This window comes from Psammomys obesus, unplaced genomic scaffold, assembly GCF_907164565.1.
Source record: "Psammomys obesus unplaced genomic scaffold, mPsaObe1.curated_primary_1811, whole genome shotgun sequence".
Lineage (NCBI taxonomy): Eukaryota > Metazoa > Chordata > Mammalia > Rodentia > Muridae > Psammomys > Psammomys obesus.
The window spans coordinates 3,336,787-3,348,825 of record NW_026591643.1 but is presented as its reverse complement, the minus strand read 5'-3'; the positions used below and the strand labels follow the sequence as shown (position 1 = coordinate 3,348,825).

General features: G+C 36.7%; 1 protein-coding gene across 4 annotated transcripts in view; it reads left to right on the top strand.

The window, feature by feature from the left end:
* Ptbp3 (polypyrimidine tract binding protein 3) overlaps nucleotides 1-12,039 on the top strand; it is an 81,464-nt gene that overhangs the window by 44,669 nt on the left and 24,756 nt on the right. For all 4 annotated transcript variants that reach the window (XM_055611665.1, XM_055611667.1, XM_055611666.1 and 1 more), the window contains one exon: nucleotides 8,387-8,551. In XM_055611665.1, the coding sequence (XP_055467640.1) occupies nucleotides 8,387-8,551 (165 nt within the window). The remainder of the gene's footprint in view (nucleotides 1-8,386; nucleotides 8,552-12,039) is intronic.

The following is a 12,039-nucleotide window of genomic DNA, read 5'->3' as shown; positions in this document are numbered from 1 at the left end:
ATATATATATATATATATATATATATATATATATATATATATATATGTATATATATATGTATATATATATGTATATATATGTATATGTATATATATGTATATGTATATATATGTATATGTATCTATATATATATGTATATGTATCTATATATGTATATATGCACACACATACAAATGTATATGGAGAATAAAGGTAACATTTTATTCCTCCAAATGGCAAGATAAGTTTCTTTTGGGTTATGTAATAACCCATTAATTAATCTACTGATATGAAACTTACCCTAGTTTTTCATGCATGCCCTTCTTGAATGCTTACAATATGCATTTATTATATATACGTGTTAATAAGTACATGCGCTCTAAATCTAGATTGGACCTGACTTTTGTATTCCATTCCTGTCTTACTGTCTACCGTAGCTTAATCTATTGTGGAGCGATATACATACTGTCTCTTCAGAAATTGACTGATTACATTCTTTTTTTTTCCTTTTTAAATTTTTTTATTTATTACAGTTTATTCACTTTGCATACCAGCTGTAGCCCCCTCTCTCGTCCCCTCCCAATCCCACCCACTTTCCCTCTTCTCCTCCCATGCTCCTCCCCCAGTGATTATATTCTTAAAATTATTTTTGTTAACTCTTATTTTCTTTTTTAAAAAATTGGAATTGGGTAGATTTTATTTTATTTTATTTTTGGAGTTGTGTATTCAATAAATTCAATAAACAGATAAGCAGTGATATACCAAACACAGGCATTATAAAGATTTTTTAAAGTAAATATATTTTTAGAATAAAATTCTGTTACGAAAACCAGAATTGGATTTTAATAAAACAAGGCACAATGTTTAAGGCAAAATTTATGAAGAAGGTATATAAAGTTAATATACGATCATATTTTTAAATGTCCTTTGGGGGAGGAGGCACAAGAATTTAAATAGCTTAAACATTCTTTTAAAAACATTAGCCATTATAAAGTAACATACATTTGATATAATAGGACTATCTCTTTGACAGAAACAAACTCTACTGGGTAATTATATTTGAGTTACATTTTAATTATGTATATACTTATACAGCTATTTCTAATATACAAGACTTTAAGGACAGAAAATTAAGACGTCAAGCATACATAATTTGACCAAAGTAAAGGTAACATCTTTTCAGCATCTTTTGATGGTACATGAAGCCCCTAATGTTATGAAAAGCTAAGACTGGTTATTTAAAAAGCTTTTCCCATTATGTTTTCGTTTCTCACAAACACAAAGTGGGCTCAGATTGCAACAAACCTTGACACAAGTCACCAGTTTTCCTCTAGGTTGAAAGTGGGCGTTTTAATATGTAAAGCTTCCATTCCTCTTATATTTTTCATGATCTATATTTACTAAGGATTGAATTAAGAAGCATTCCACTGACTCACAAAATTAGAAGGTGAACTTTACAGGTGCTGCTGGTCTTTTCCTTAGCATCAGTCAGCCTCAATGATTGATATAATGTTCAGGTTTGTATGTATGTATTAAATCTGGTAGCTTATTGAAGGTTATTTGCATGCCGAAAACTATCTGCATTCACCAGAACATACTTTATTCTTTTGGCCATGAATAAATTGAATAAAATTGTGTCTTTCAAAACTCTAGCTGAGGGGAGGGTAGGATGAGTTGGCATTGCTCTTTCTGGCATTGGAGCCATAACCAAGTTGGTGCTGTGTACAGGGATGGTTAAGAGTCACTGTTAAACCGCTAGTCACTCTAGATTTTTTTAAGTTCAGAAATAATTAATATATTTTTCTCTGAATCTGTAGTACTGAAAGTTTTGCTTTGTTTATATTTCTTTTAAAGTCTTTCAGTAGAATTTAAAGTTTCTTTTTTGTAAGTCACACAGTTTTCACATTAGTGTGATTCTTAAGTATGTTAGTATAAATTGGCAAAAGATAATTTAATAAAAACTTAAAGATTAAATTATGCCAAAGGGAAACAGTGAGAAATCCCAGTTGCTTGGCAACTACAGTCACCCAAATGGCATAGTTTATTCTTAGATAGCCTTGATTTCTTCTCAACACTTTTTTTATTCTAAACTCTACACCAGACATATGTAAAAATGGGAAGTGCCTATTTACATATATTTAAAAATGCTTTTTTTTTGAAAGCCAAGGAATCCATTGTATTCATATTTCTTCCTTTTTTTCTCCTTTGTGTTCCGTTTTTGTTTTTTGAGAACAAAGATATTCCAAAACAGGTATGTGACTCTCAGCTGTGGACATAGTTGTCAAAGGGTCAAGTCCATATGAAGTATGATTTAGAACTGTAATTACTGAATACAATTGTTTTGTGAGGCACAAAATTTGAAAACTTCTTACTTTGGAGTTTTTCTTGTTAGGTAGTTTATGAATCTGCAGAAATGACTTTGTAAGGACCTTTAAAATGTTCTCTTTAGTGAGATTAATACTAAAAACCAGAATATTTATGCTAGTATCCATGTTCTTGACTTTGGAGCTGTATTCTTCACATCACACAGGTAACTGGTGTTTTGTTTATAAAGATAGGACTCACTATAATACCCAAGTTAGGTTGACCTCCATTTGTAGCCCAGGCTGTCCTTCTACTCCTTGCCTCCCTTATCATCTCTAAATGCTGGAATTAAAATATGTTTCACCATGATCTCTGAGCACATTTAAATTTTATAAAAACTACATCTTTCCACTCCATAAGTTTAGAAAGTCCTTGTGCTTGTTTGATTATACTGCTTTTTTTAATTAATAGTATAATCATTCTAGAATTGTTGCCTTAATGTCTAAAAATCATCTCTCACAGTAGTAATTTTATTGCATCATAATCAAGTCATCAGATGCATTTTCATCTTCAAACACTTTTTGTTTGTTTTGCTTAAATGTTTTTGCTTAGTTAAAAATTGCTAAGAACTTGGTGTGATAATAGTGCATATTTATAATCCTACCACTCAAGCTGAGGCAGTAGAATTTTAGTTTAGAATTGTCCTGACTCAATACAAAAGAAAAACTCAGTCTTATAAAATGTATTTATTATATTTTTCAGGTTTCTCCTCCCTTGGATTTTTATTTTCAAAAGCTATTTATTTTCTATCCTTTCTTTTCCCCCTTCTTTCCTCCCTCTCTTTATTTGCCCCTGCTTCTCTTTCCCTCTCCATCTCTTGAACTTTTCATCTTCCCATCCCATCCCTCTCACTGCTGGGATTACAGATATGCACCACTACACCCAACCTTAAAATCATATCTTCAAATAAAAAAAAAATCCTATCTTCACTGTCTTGCCAGTTATTTAGAGAGCTTGAATCAATGGCACATGAACACCAGTGAAGACGGTATCTATGCTCTATAGTGATTAGGGCAGTGGGCACCATTAAGTCTTGTATTTTTCTACGAAAGAGAAAAAGTGAAGAAAGAAGAACAATAGCAGTACAAATAGCAGGAGCAACTACTTATATAGAGTTAAAATTAATTGAATGATTATTGACATCATGAAGTAAACAAGTAAAATCAAATTTCTTTTTATTTGCATATGCTTTTGATATTTAGTCATTTTAATGTGAGAGGAATGCTCACTATGATAATGTCTTTGCCTAGATACTCCAGAGCTATAAAATCCAATATAGAAGTAGTACCTATATTTAGGTACTGAATTGTAAAAATCGGCTCCCTAATATGACAGTCTGATAGCAGTCATATTGAAATTATTTTTGGTTTTTCAAGACAGGTTTTCTCTGTGTAGCCCTGGCTGTTCTGGAACTCAACTCTGTAGACCAAGCTGGTCTCGAACTCAGAGATCTGCCTGTCTGTCTCCCAAGTGCTGTGATTAAAGGCTTGAGCCACCACTGCCTGGCTGGCTGTCATATTGAATAGGTTAAAATCTAGACTTTACCATAGGAATATGTTGGCTGTAAGACAGTACTGACTAATATCTTTCACTCCTTAATTTATGAAGTATGTAGAATAGTTCACACAGTGATCTTATATTTGTCTGTTAATTCTAATCCTGTCTTTGTTTTAATTGATAACTCCCCATGTCATACACACCAAAGATTCAAGTGGAAGTTTGAGTTGGTTTTCAAACCTGTAAAAGCAGCACCATTCTCATTTTCTAATAAAATCTTACTACTGAGAAGCTCAGAGTGAAGTAAATGAGATAGATTGTCATAGTTAAAGCAAAACTGGGAGTCTAGAACCCCACACTGTTAACTATAAGGGAGTGGTTTTGAGAAGTAATGGTACAAACAAAATGTTTAGTTAATTTACATATTGTTTTTAAAGGTGATATTGCTTTAGGAACTCAACATAGGGGTTTTTGTATTTTGATACATAAAAAAATCTGTATTGGCATAAAACCACTATTAAAATGTTTATAGATTAGTATCTTTAAAAGGATCCTGTTTACTTGAGCAAGTGGATAACACTCAAACTGATACAGAGATTAATGTGGCCTATGCACAAATGCAAATTTGTGAAATATTTTGTATATTAAAAAAAGATTTTTCTTAGCTGGCCATGTTGGCATGCACCTTTAATCCTAGCACTCAGGAGGCAAAGGCAGGTAGAGTCTGATTTTCACAGTGAATTCCAGGACAGCCAGGACTCTGTTATACAGGGATACCCTTTCTCAGGGGGAAATTTTTTTTCTCTAGTTAGTAAGGACCATGTTAAGTGCTTAAAATATAAAAAGAGCATATACATAACTGGGCATAGTGTGCCTTTTCCAACACTTGGGAGGCAAAGACAAGGGGATCTCTGAATTCGAGGCCAGCCTGCTTACACAGTGAGTTCTGGGACAGCCAGAACTACATAATGAGACCCTGTCTCAAAACAAAAAGAAGAATAAAACAAAGGAATAAGAACAAATACATGTGTAAAAACTGAATTTGTTGAATTAATCATATAGAAAATAAAAGGGTCCCAGGTTTGAGAAAGGCACTTATTTTTAATAAAGTTCATTGTAGCAAAGTACTAAGAATACAAATGTTTTACATTGTAAAATTGGAAACAAAAATTAAAAATCACAGTTATTTAAAATAACAATTATATGATTAAAATATGGAAATGAAAGAATATTAAATTTGTAGACGTTTTTGATACACAGTTTTCAGATTATCACCACTGTTAAGAAATGCTAAGAGTGACTTTAAGAAATTATGAAATGGCTAAGCATGGAAGGACATTCTGTAATTTCAGCGTTTAGAAGGGTAGTTTGAGGCCAGCTATGGCTACATGATAAAAGTTTTTCCCATGTGGTAAAGAGGTGGGGGCCACAAGACCTTAACCTGCAAAAAGAACTACAGGACTAAGGAATGATGAGAAGTAGAGAAATTGTCTTCCCCAGTGAAAAGTACAACAATTTTTTTAAAATCTAATACAAAAGGTTAGCCCTAAAATACACACAGAGAGCCACAACATATATCTGTACACACAGGTATCTGTACACACACACAATTAATGTTACGCAGACCAAGCAGGTTGTACTTATTCTCCTTTCACTTCCTTTTTAGAAATAAATGTTGTAAGTTTTGAGAATATTACAAATGTAGCTAGCAAAAATGTGCCAGTGGAGAATAGTTTCAATTTTCAAGCCTTTTGAGATCATTTGACCAACCCCATTCTTCATTATTGATTCGATTTTTGTGTACACTTACTACAAATGAGGACTTTTTTTCTACAGAGTAGAATAAGGTAGTCAACACTGGGTTGGGTTGGTGGTGCAGGCCTATAGTTTTATTTACTCAGGAGGATCATGAGTTCAAGGTCTTAAAATGTGGTGAGGCCACATTTTAAGAACAGCTTAAGTAACTTAGTGTGACTTTATTTGGAAATGAAAAAGAACCCCCAGGAAGGCTCAGGTAGGCCTACCAGGTATACATGAAGTCTTGAGTTCAGTCCCTACCACTGGTCCCCAAAAAGAAAAAGAAAAAATTAATACTGGTATATATCTGCCATCTGTAGATCCCACTCATGTTTGCTAACTGTTCTAATAATACCTGCATATAGCAAAATGATACATTAGATTCATGTATGTGTTCTGTTTGGTTATGTCTTTTTAATCATTTTAGACAAATTTTGCTTTTCTTTTAGTCTGATGTCCTTAAAATTATTGAAAATGAAAGGCAGTTTATTCCCAAAGCGTTCCCAGCTTGTGTTGTTCGTATGTTTCCTTGTGTTTCAGTTCAGGATATGTACCTTTGATAAATATATCTAGAAGTGACACAATCATGTTCACCAGGCAGCGGAAGTGTGGAAAAAGTACATTCTCATTTATCCATTGGGGAGGGTGGTAGTTTGGCTGGCTGTTTCTTAGACCCCCATTTTAAAATCCAATGCTAAAGCTACTTCTATAGAATGGTGTAATCCCTGTATATACCATAAGCACACATTGTTGTGTATACTTTAAATCCCTTCTAGATTACTTTTTAAAATTTATTTATTTTTATTTTATGTACATTGGTGTTTTTTTGGCTGCGTGTATGTCTGTGTGATATGTTGGATTCCCTAAAACAGTTACAGACAGTGAGCTGCCATGTGGGTGCTGGGACTTGAACCCACGTCCTGCGGAAGAGCAGTCAGTGCGCTTATCTCCTGAACCATCTCTCCAGCCCCTCTAGGTTACTTATAATGCCTAATGGCAATGTGAATGCTGTGCAAATAGTTGTTACACTGCCAGATGTGGTGACATATTCTCATAACTTCCAGCACTCAGGAAGGAGGACGACAAGTTCCAGGCCAGCCTTAGCTCCATAATAGTGAGACTTAGTCTCAACAAAACCCCCAAAGTTGTTAGATTCTTTTGTTTAAGGAATAATGTCAAGGAAAAGGGGTGTTTGCATGTTCAGTATAGATCTCAACCTTCCTTAATGCTGCAACCCCTTACAGTTCCTCACTATTATGATGACCCCAAGATAAACTTATTTTCATTGCTGTTTTATAACTGTAATTTTCTTAGATAGTTATGAACTTTAATGTAAATCTCTGACTTCCACATGGTCTTAGTTCCTTGTGAAAGGGTTGTTCACTCCAAAGGGGTCACAGCCCACAGGTTGGGAACCGCTAGCATAGACAGATGTCTTTTCATCCATTTTTACATGTTGTGCTTGAACATATGGAGGGCTCATCTTTACATAAGAGAGAAGAAATAATATCTCATGCACAGAATTTTGGATTTATCTTAAATGCTGTTATTTACTAGCTGTCAGTTGTTAGCATTATGGAGTTAGAGATTTCTGTTTATTTCATGGATTACGTTTGATGTTCAAATTTCTCAGATTGGGCCGGTGGGAGCTCCTTCAAGTATCTTCTGTATCTTTTTGACATACAGCCTTTATCGCTTCAGTAATTTTTGCATTCTGAAAAATGTTAACAAAAATACTACAAACCCAACATTATCTCACACTTGGTATCTTCTGCTTTTCTTGCCGTGGCTTTGAGCCAGCTGCCGTTTAAAGGTCTTGTTTCATTTTCGAGGAGATGTGTGAGAAGCTTGTTTGTACACTGATACCCCTTGCCAGGCTTAACTGGATGACAGGTCAGCCTGGTCAGACTCTGGACACTTTATACTGGCTCGTTGCTTGCCCACCCCACGGACCTCTTCATCCTTCTCGGGCTGTGTTTACCACATTGGCTACCCTCTAACTCCTTGGCTCAGGCATTCTCAGCCAGATGTCCCACCCATCTCCTTCTGATTCTTCTCATGTTCTTCAGGGGACACACACACACCGTAAATACCTTCTTCCTTGTTTGGGTCCAGATTTCCCTTTGCATGGAACTTGGCAGCAGCTTGTTGATGATGTTTTGTTGCAGGGAGGCCTGCTTATACCGATGGCCTGCTTTCCCCACTGACACACCAATCCCATTTACAGTTACACCATCTAAAAGCTTTAGAATGGAATTGTTAAGTAATGATGCTGGTATTGGGAGGTGGTGGTGCTTGCCTTTAGTCTCAGCACTGAGGAGGCATAGGCAGGTGGTCTCTGAGTTTGAAGCCAACCTGGTCTATAGAGTGAGTTCCAGGACAGCCAGGGCTACACAGAGACACCCTGTCTCAATCCTCACCTCAGAAAGTAATAATGCTGGGACTAAAAGCATACACCTCTGCTTCCAGCTTTTTCATGTAGGTTTTGAGGATTGAATTCAGGTCCTCATGCTTATACAACAAACACTTTATTGATTGAACCATCTCCTGAGTCTCATCTTTAAAAAAAGAAGAAAAAGAAACCAAGCAAACAGAAAATTTTGCTCTTAAACTCTACACACTTGAGATGTGTATCCAGATAAAGTATACAGGAGTTTGTATTATGTCATCTATGCCTATGATCAAAAGTGCTCATTTTTCTTTCTTTCTTTCTTTCTTTTTTGTTTGTTTGCTTGCCTTGTTTTCTAGAGAGCCCAAGCTGCACTGCAGGCTGTCAGTGCAGTTCAGTCAGGAAACCTCTCCCTTCCAGGAGCTACTTCTAATGAAGGCGCAGTGCTACCTGGGCAGAGCCCTGTACTCCGGATAATTATTGAAAACCTGTTTTACCCTGTCACCCTGGAAGTTCTTCATCAGGTAAGGAGTAAGCTCTTCTGAAAGCACAATCAAACATGATCTCCTTGACTTCTGAGAGTTAATGTGGTTTTTAAGTCAGTGTGATGGCATACAACTTTCATACCAGCACTCAGGAAGCAGAAGCAGGTAGATCTCTGTGAATTCAAGGTTAGCCTGGTCTACACAGTGAGCTCTAGGATATCAGGGCTGCATAGAGACACCCTGTCTCAAAATAAGGGGGAAATCTGTTCTTTACTGATTTGGTTGATATTTTCTTTTTATTATTGTCATCTTCTTAAATAATAAGAAAGATTTAGCATTCCGTTTCATAGAAGAAATGTTTTTGACAGCTGTCCTTTTCTAAATTTTGTTTGTATGTTTGTTTTGAGACCTATGTAGCCCTGTACTGGAACTCTCTCTGTAGACCAGGCTGGCCTCAAACACACAAAGATGTGCCTGACTCTGCCTCCAAGTTCCGGGATTGAAGATGTGTTTTGTTACACTTGGCTAACTTGAATTCTTGATTTCAAAAGATGCATAAGGGTGTCAAAGCTTGGGGTGTAGATGAATGGTAGAGTGTATGGTGTGAAGAACTTTCATGTGTAAGTCCTTAGTTCAATTTCTAATGTCAGGTATTATGAGAATGATGCCAAACACTGAAGGGAAGATGGTGGGTGAGAAATTCTAAATTTAACCAGATTTAGTAGCACACACTTCTAATGCTAGCACCTAAGAAACTGAAACAGGATTGCTAGGAGTCCAAGTCTGGTCAAAGCAAAACCCCATGTAAAAAAAAAATAATAATAAAGTAGTTCTATCGCTGTGAAGAGACACTGGCCAAAGCAACTATATTAATGTATAGTTGGTAGTTGCTTATGGCTTCAGGGGCTCAGTCCATTATTATCATGGCACGGAACTGGCAGGAGGAGGGGGTGGTCCTGGGGAAGCAGCTGGCAGCTACATCCTGATCTACAAGCAGAGAGAGACTGGGAATGTTGTGGGCTTTTGAGACCTTGGAGCCCTCCCAGTTGACAGACATAATTTTCCCCACAAGTCCACACCTCCTAATCCTTCTCATCCTATGAATTCCACTCATTGGTGACTAAGCATTCAAATGTATGAGCCAAGGGGGTCATCTTTTGAGTGTACTTAGGATTACAGGCATTTTTTGTTAATAGCTAAGCATGAAAAAAATGACGAAAGTATAGGGTCCTCGGTAAAGCCTAGGTAGTTGTAGTTTTTTCAAAAAGAAATGTCACCACAAAATACAGCTAATTTGTTTCTTTTGCCCCTCTTGTACATGAATATTCTCAGTTTAAAGTTCTGAGGTAGGAGCCAGTGATGGCCCAGCAGGTAGGGTACTTGCCTCCCAGCCCAGTGGCATGAGTTCAGTCCCTGGGACCCATCTAGCAGAAGGAGAGATCTGACTCCCGAGAAAGTTTTGCTCTAACTCCCCCTTTGTACTGTGGAACACATGCATGTGTGCACATACACAAATATAAATAATTTGTTTAATTCTGAGATGTGTAGTAGCTTCACATATATACACAGATACATGCTATGTATTATGTTAGTCCCTTGTAATCCAGTGTAATATTAGTAGATCATTCATTAGTGCATCTAAACTGTCTTGCCAAAGATACCCCACTAAATCAGAGCTAGTAATATTTAAAATTTGCAAATTAGAAGGTCACCTACTTACACAATTTTCTATTGGGTAAAAGGACACATTTTCTGTAATAAAGCTATATCTCCTAATCTTTCCCAAACAACAGTTTCATCGGCTTGGGGCCAGGTATTCAAACATGAGCCTTTGGGGGACAGTCTCATTAAACCCGCCACAGTCATCTCCATGGCTGCTATAGGCTTGTGGCTGTATCATAATATAAAGTGCATTTCATCTAGTTTCAGAAGTCCCCATAGTCTTTCAGTCTCATGTGGCTTAGGTGGGTCAGGCCGTATTTTATCCCAAGCAAGCAACTAAACATGGCACTGTCATCTGTGTGGTTCTAGCTTCAGCATCATGAAGTACACATAAGTAAGGGGGTCTGGGGATCTTCCGCAGTTAAGGAGAACCACTGAGGCCAGGCAGTTTGTGATAGCTGCCTGCTTTTGGTAGAGCCTTGCTACTTTGAACCACAGTGTTTAAAAGTACAAATTTCAAAGTCTCTTCTAAGACTCAAGGAAGTCCCTAATTGTAATCCTTTATAAAATCAAAAGGCAAATTATATAGTGACATAGAATATTCGTTACCATCCCAAAAGGGAGGAAAAGAGTCATAATGAGGAAATACTGGACCAAAGACTGAAAATTCCAAATTTTCAGGGCAGGGCAAATTCCAAATCATGTTGCTCTATGTCCAATGTCAAAAGGGCTGAGATGACTTCATCCCTTCAGTTTTGCTGCCTGCAAGATACATCTCTTTCTCGGCTGGTTTCATTCCCAGTGTGCAGTATTCTTTGGTAGATATCTCAGAGCTGTAGCATGTCTCATATCTTGGCATCTCCAGTGCAATCCAGGCCTCTTGCCCTTTCAGGGCCATCACTCAAGCACCTGCCACACATAGCCTGGCTTCAATGGTTCTCCTAAACTCTGGAAGATTACACAATCTCCTTACTCTCTGTCCTTTATTTTTTTTTTACTTTCTTTTTTTCTTCAAGCAAAAGTTCCTAATGCCTTTTCTTTTTCTAACTTGGAAGCCTAGTTGGATATTTCCCCTGAGATCACCTTCTCTTTATTTCATTTCAGGTCTGGCCTCTCCTTAATCATATCTCTTTCAGCACAATCCTTGGCTTCTTTCCTGGGGCTCCTTTTCTCTTTAAACTATGCATTTTGCATTTCTTTTTGCATCACTCTTACTCATTGGAGATCTGTGTAAGTGTGATTACTAATAACCACGTGGCAGAGTCAATACAAGTCTGTCTTGAAATTTCCTCTACTAAAGAAATTAGTCTATTTCTTTTAAATTTAGTTGCAGATAAATTCTTAGGACAAAGGCAGAAAGCAGGTACAGCAAAACTATCACAAAAAAGGTCTTTAGCCAAGTTGCTAATAGTATTGTTCCCTCTCAGAAATACCTTAAGCCAGGCCTGCCCAGTTATCATAGCTTTTAGCACTCCTGTCTTTCAGACTTCTAGGATGGCCTGTTCAGTTCTGTTTATAGTATCCAGTCAATTGATTTTCTAATTCAAAATCTCAAAGTCTTCCACATTTCTCAAAAAAGCCAGCATGGTCAGCTTTATCACTGCAATAGTCCACATCCTGATACCAATTTCTCGGGGCAAGTATTCAAACATTTGAGCCTATTGAGGGCATGTTCATTCAAACCACCACACATGCCTTTGGATTTATATGACTAAGTGAAGAGTTGTAGGGGGTGTGTGTGTGTGTTCAAAAATTGAAGTGTATTTTATCTGAACTCAAAAATTGTAAATAATCCAGGGCCCTTAGACTACTTGCCCCCATCATCATCATCATCATCATCATCATCATCATCATCATCATCATCA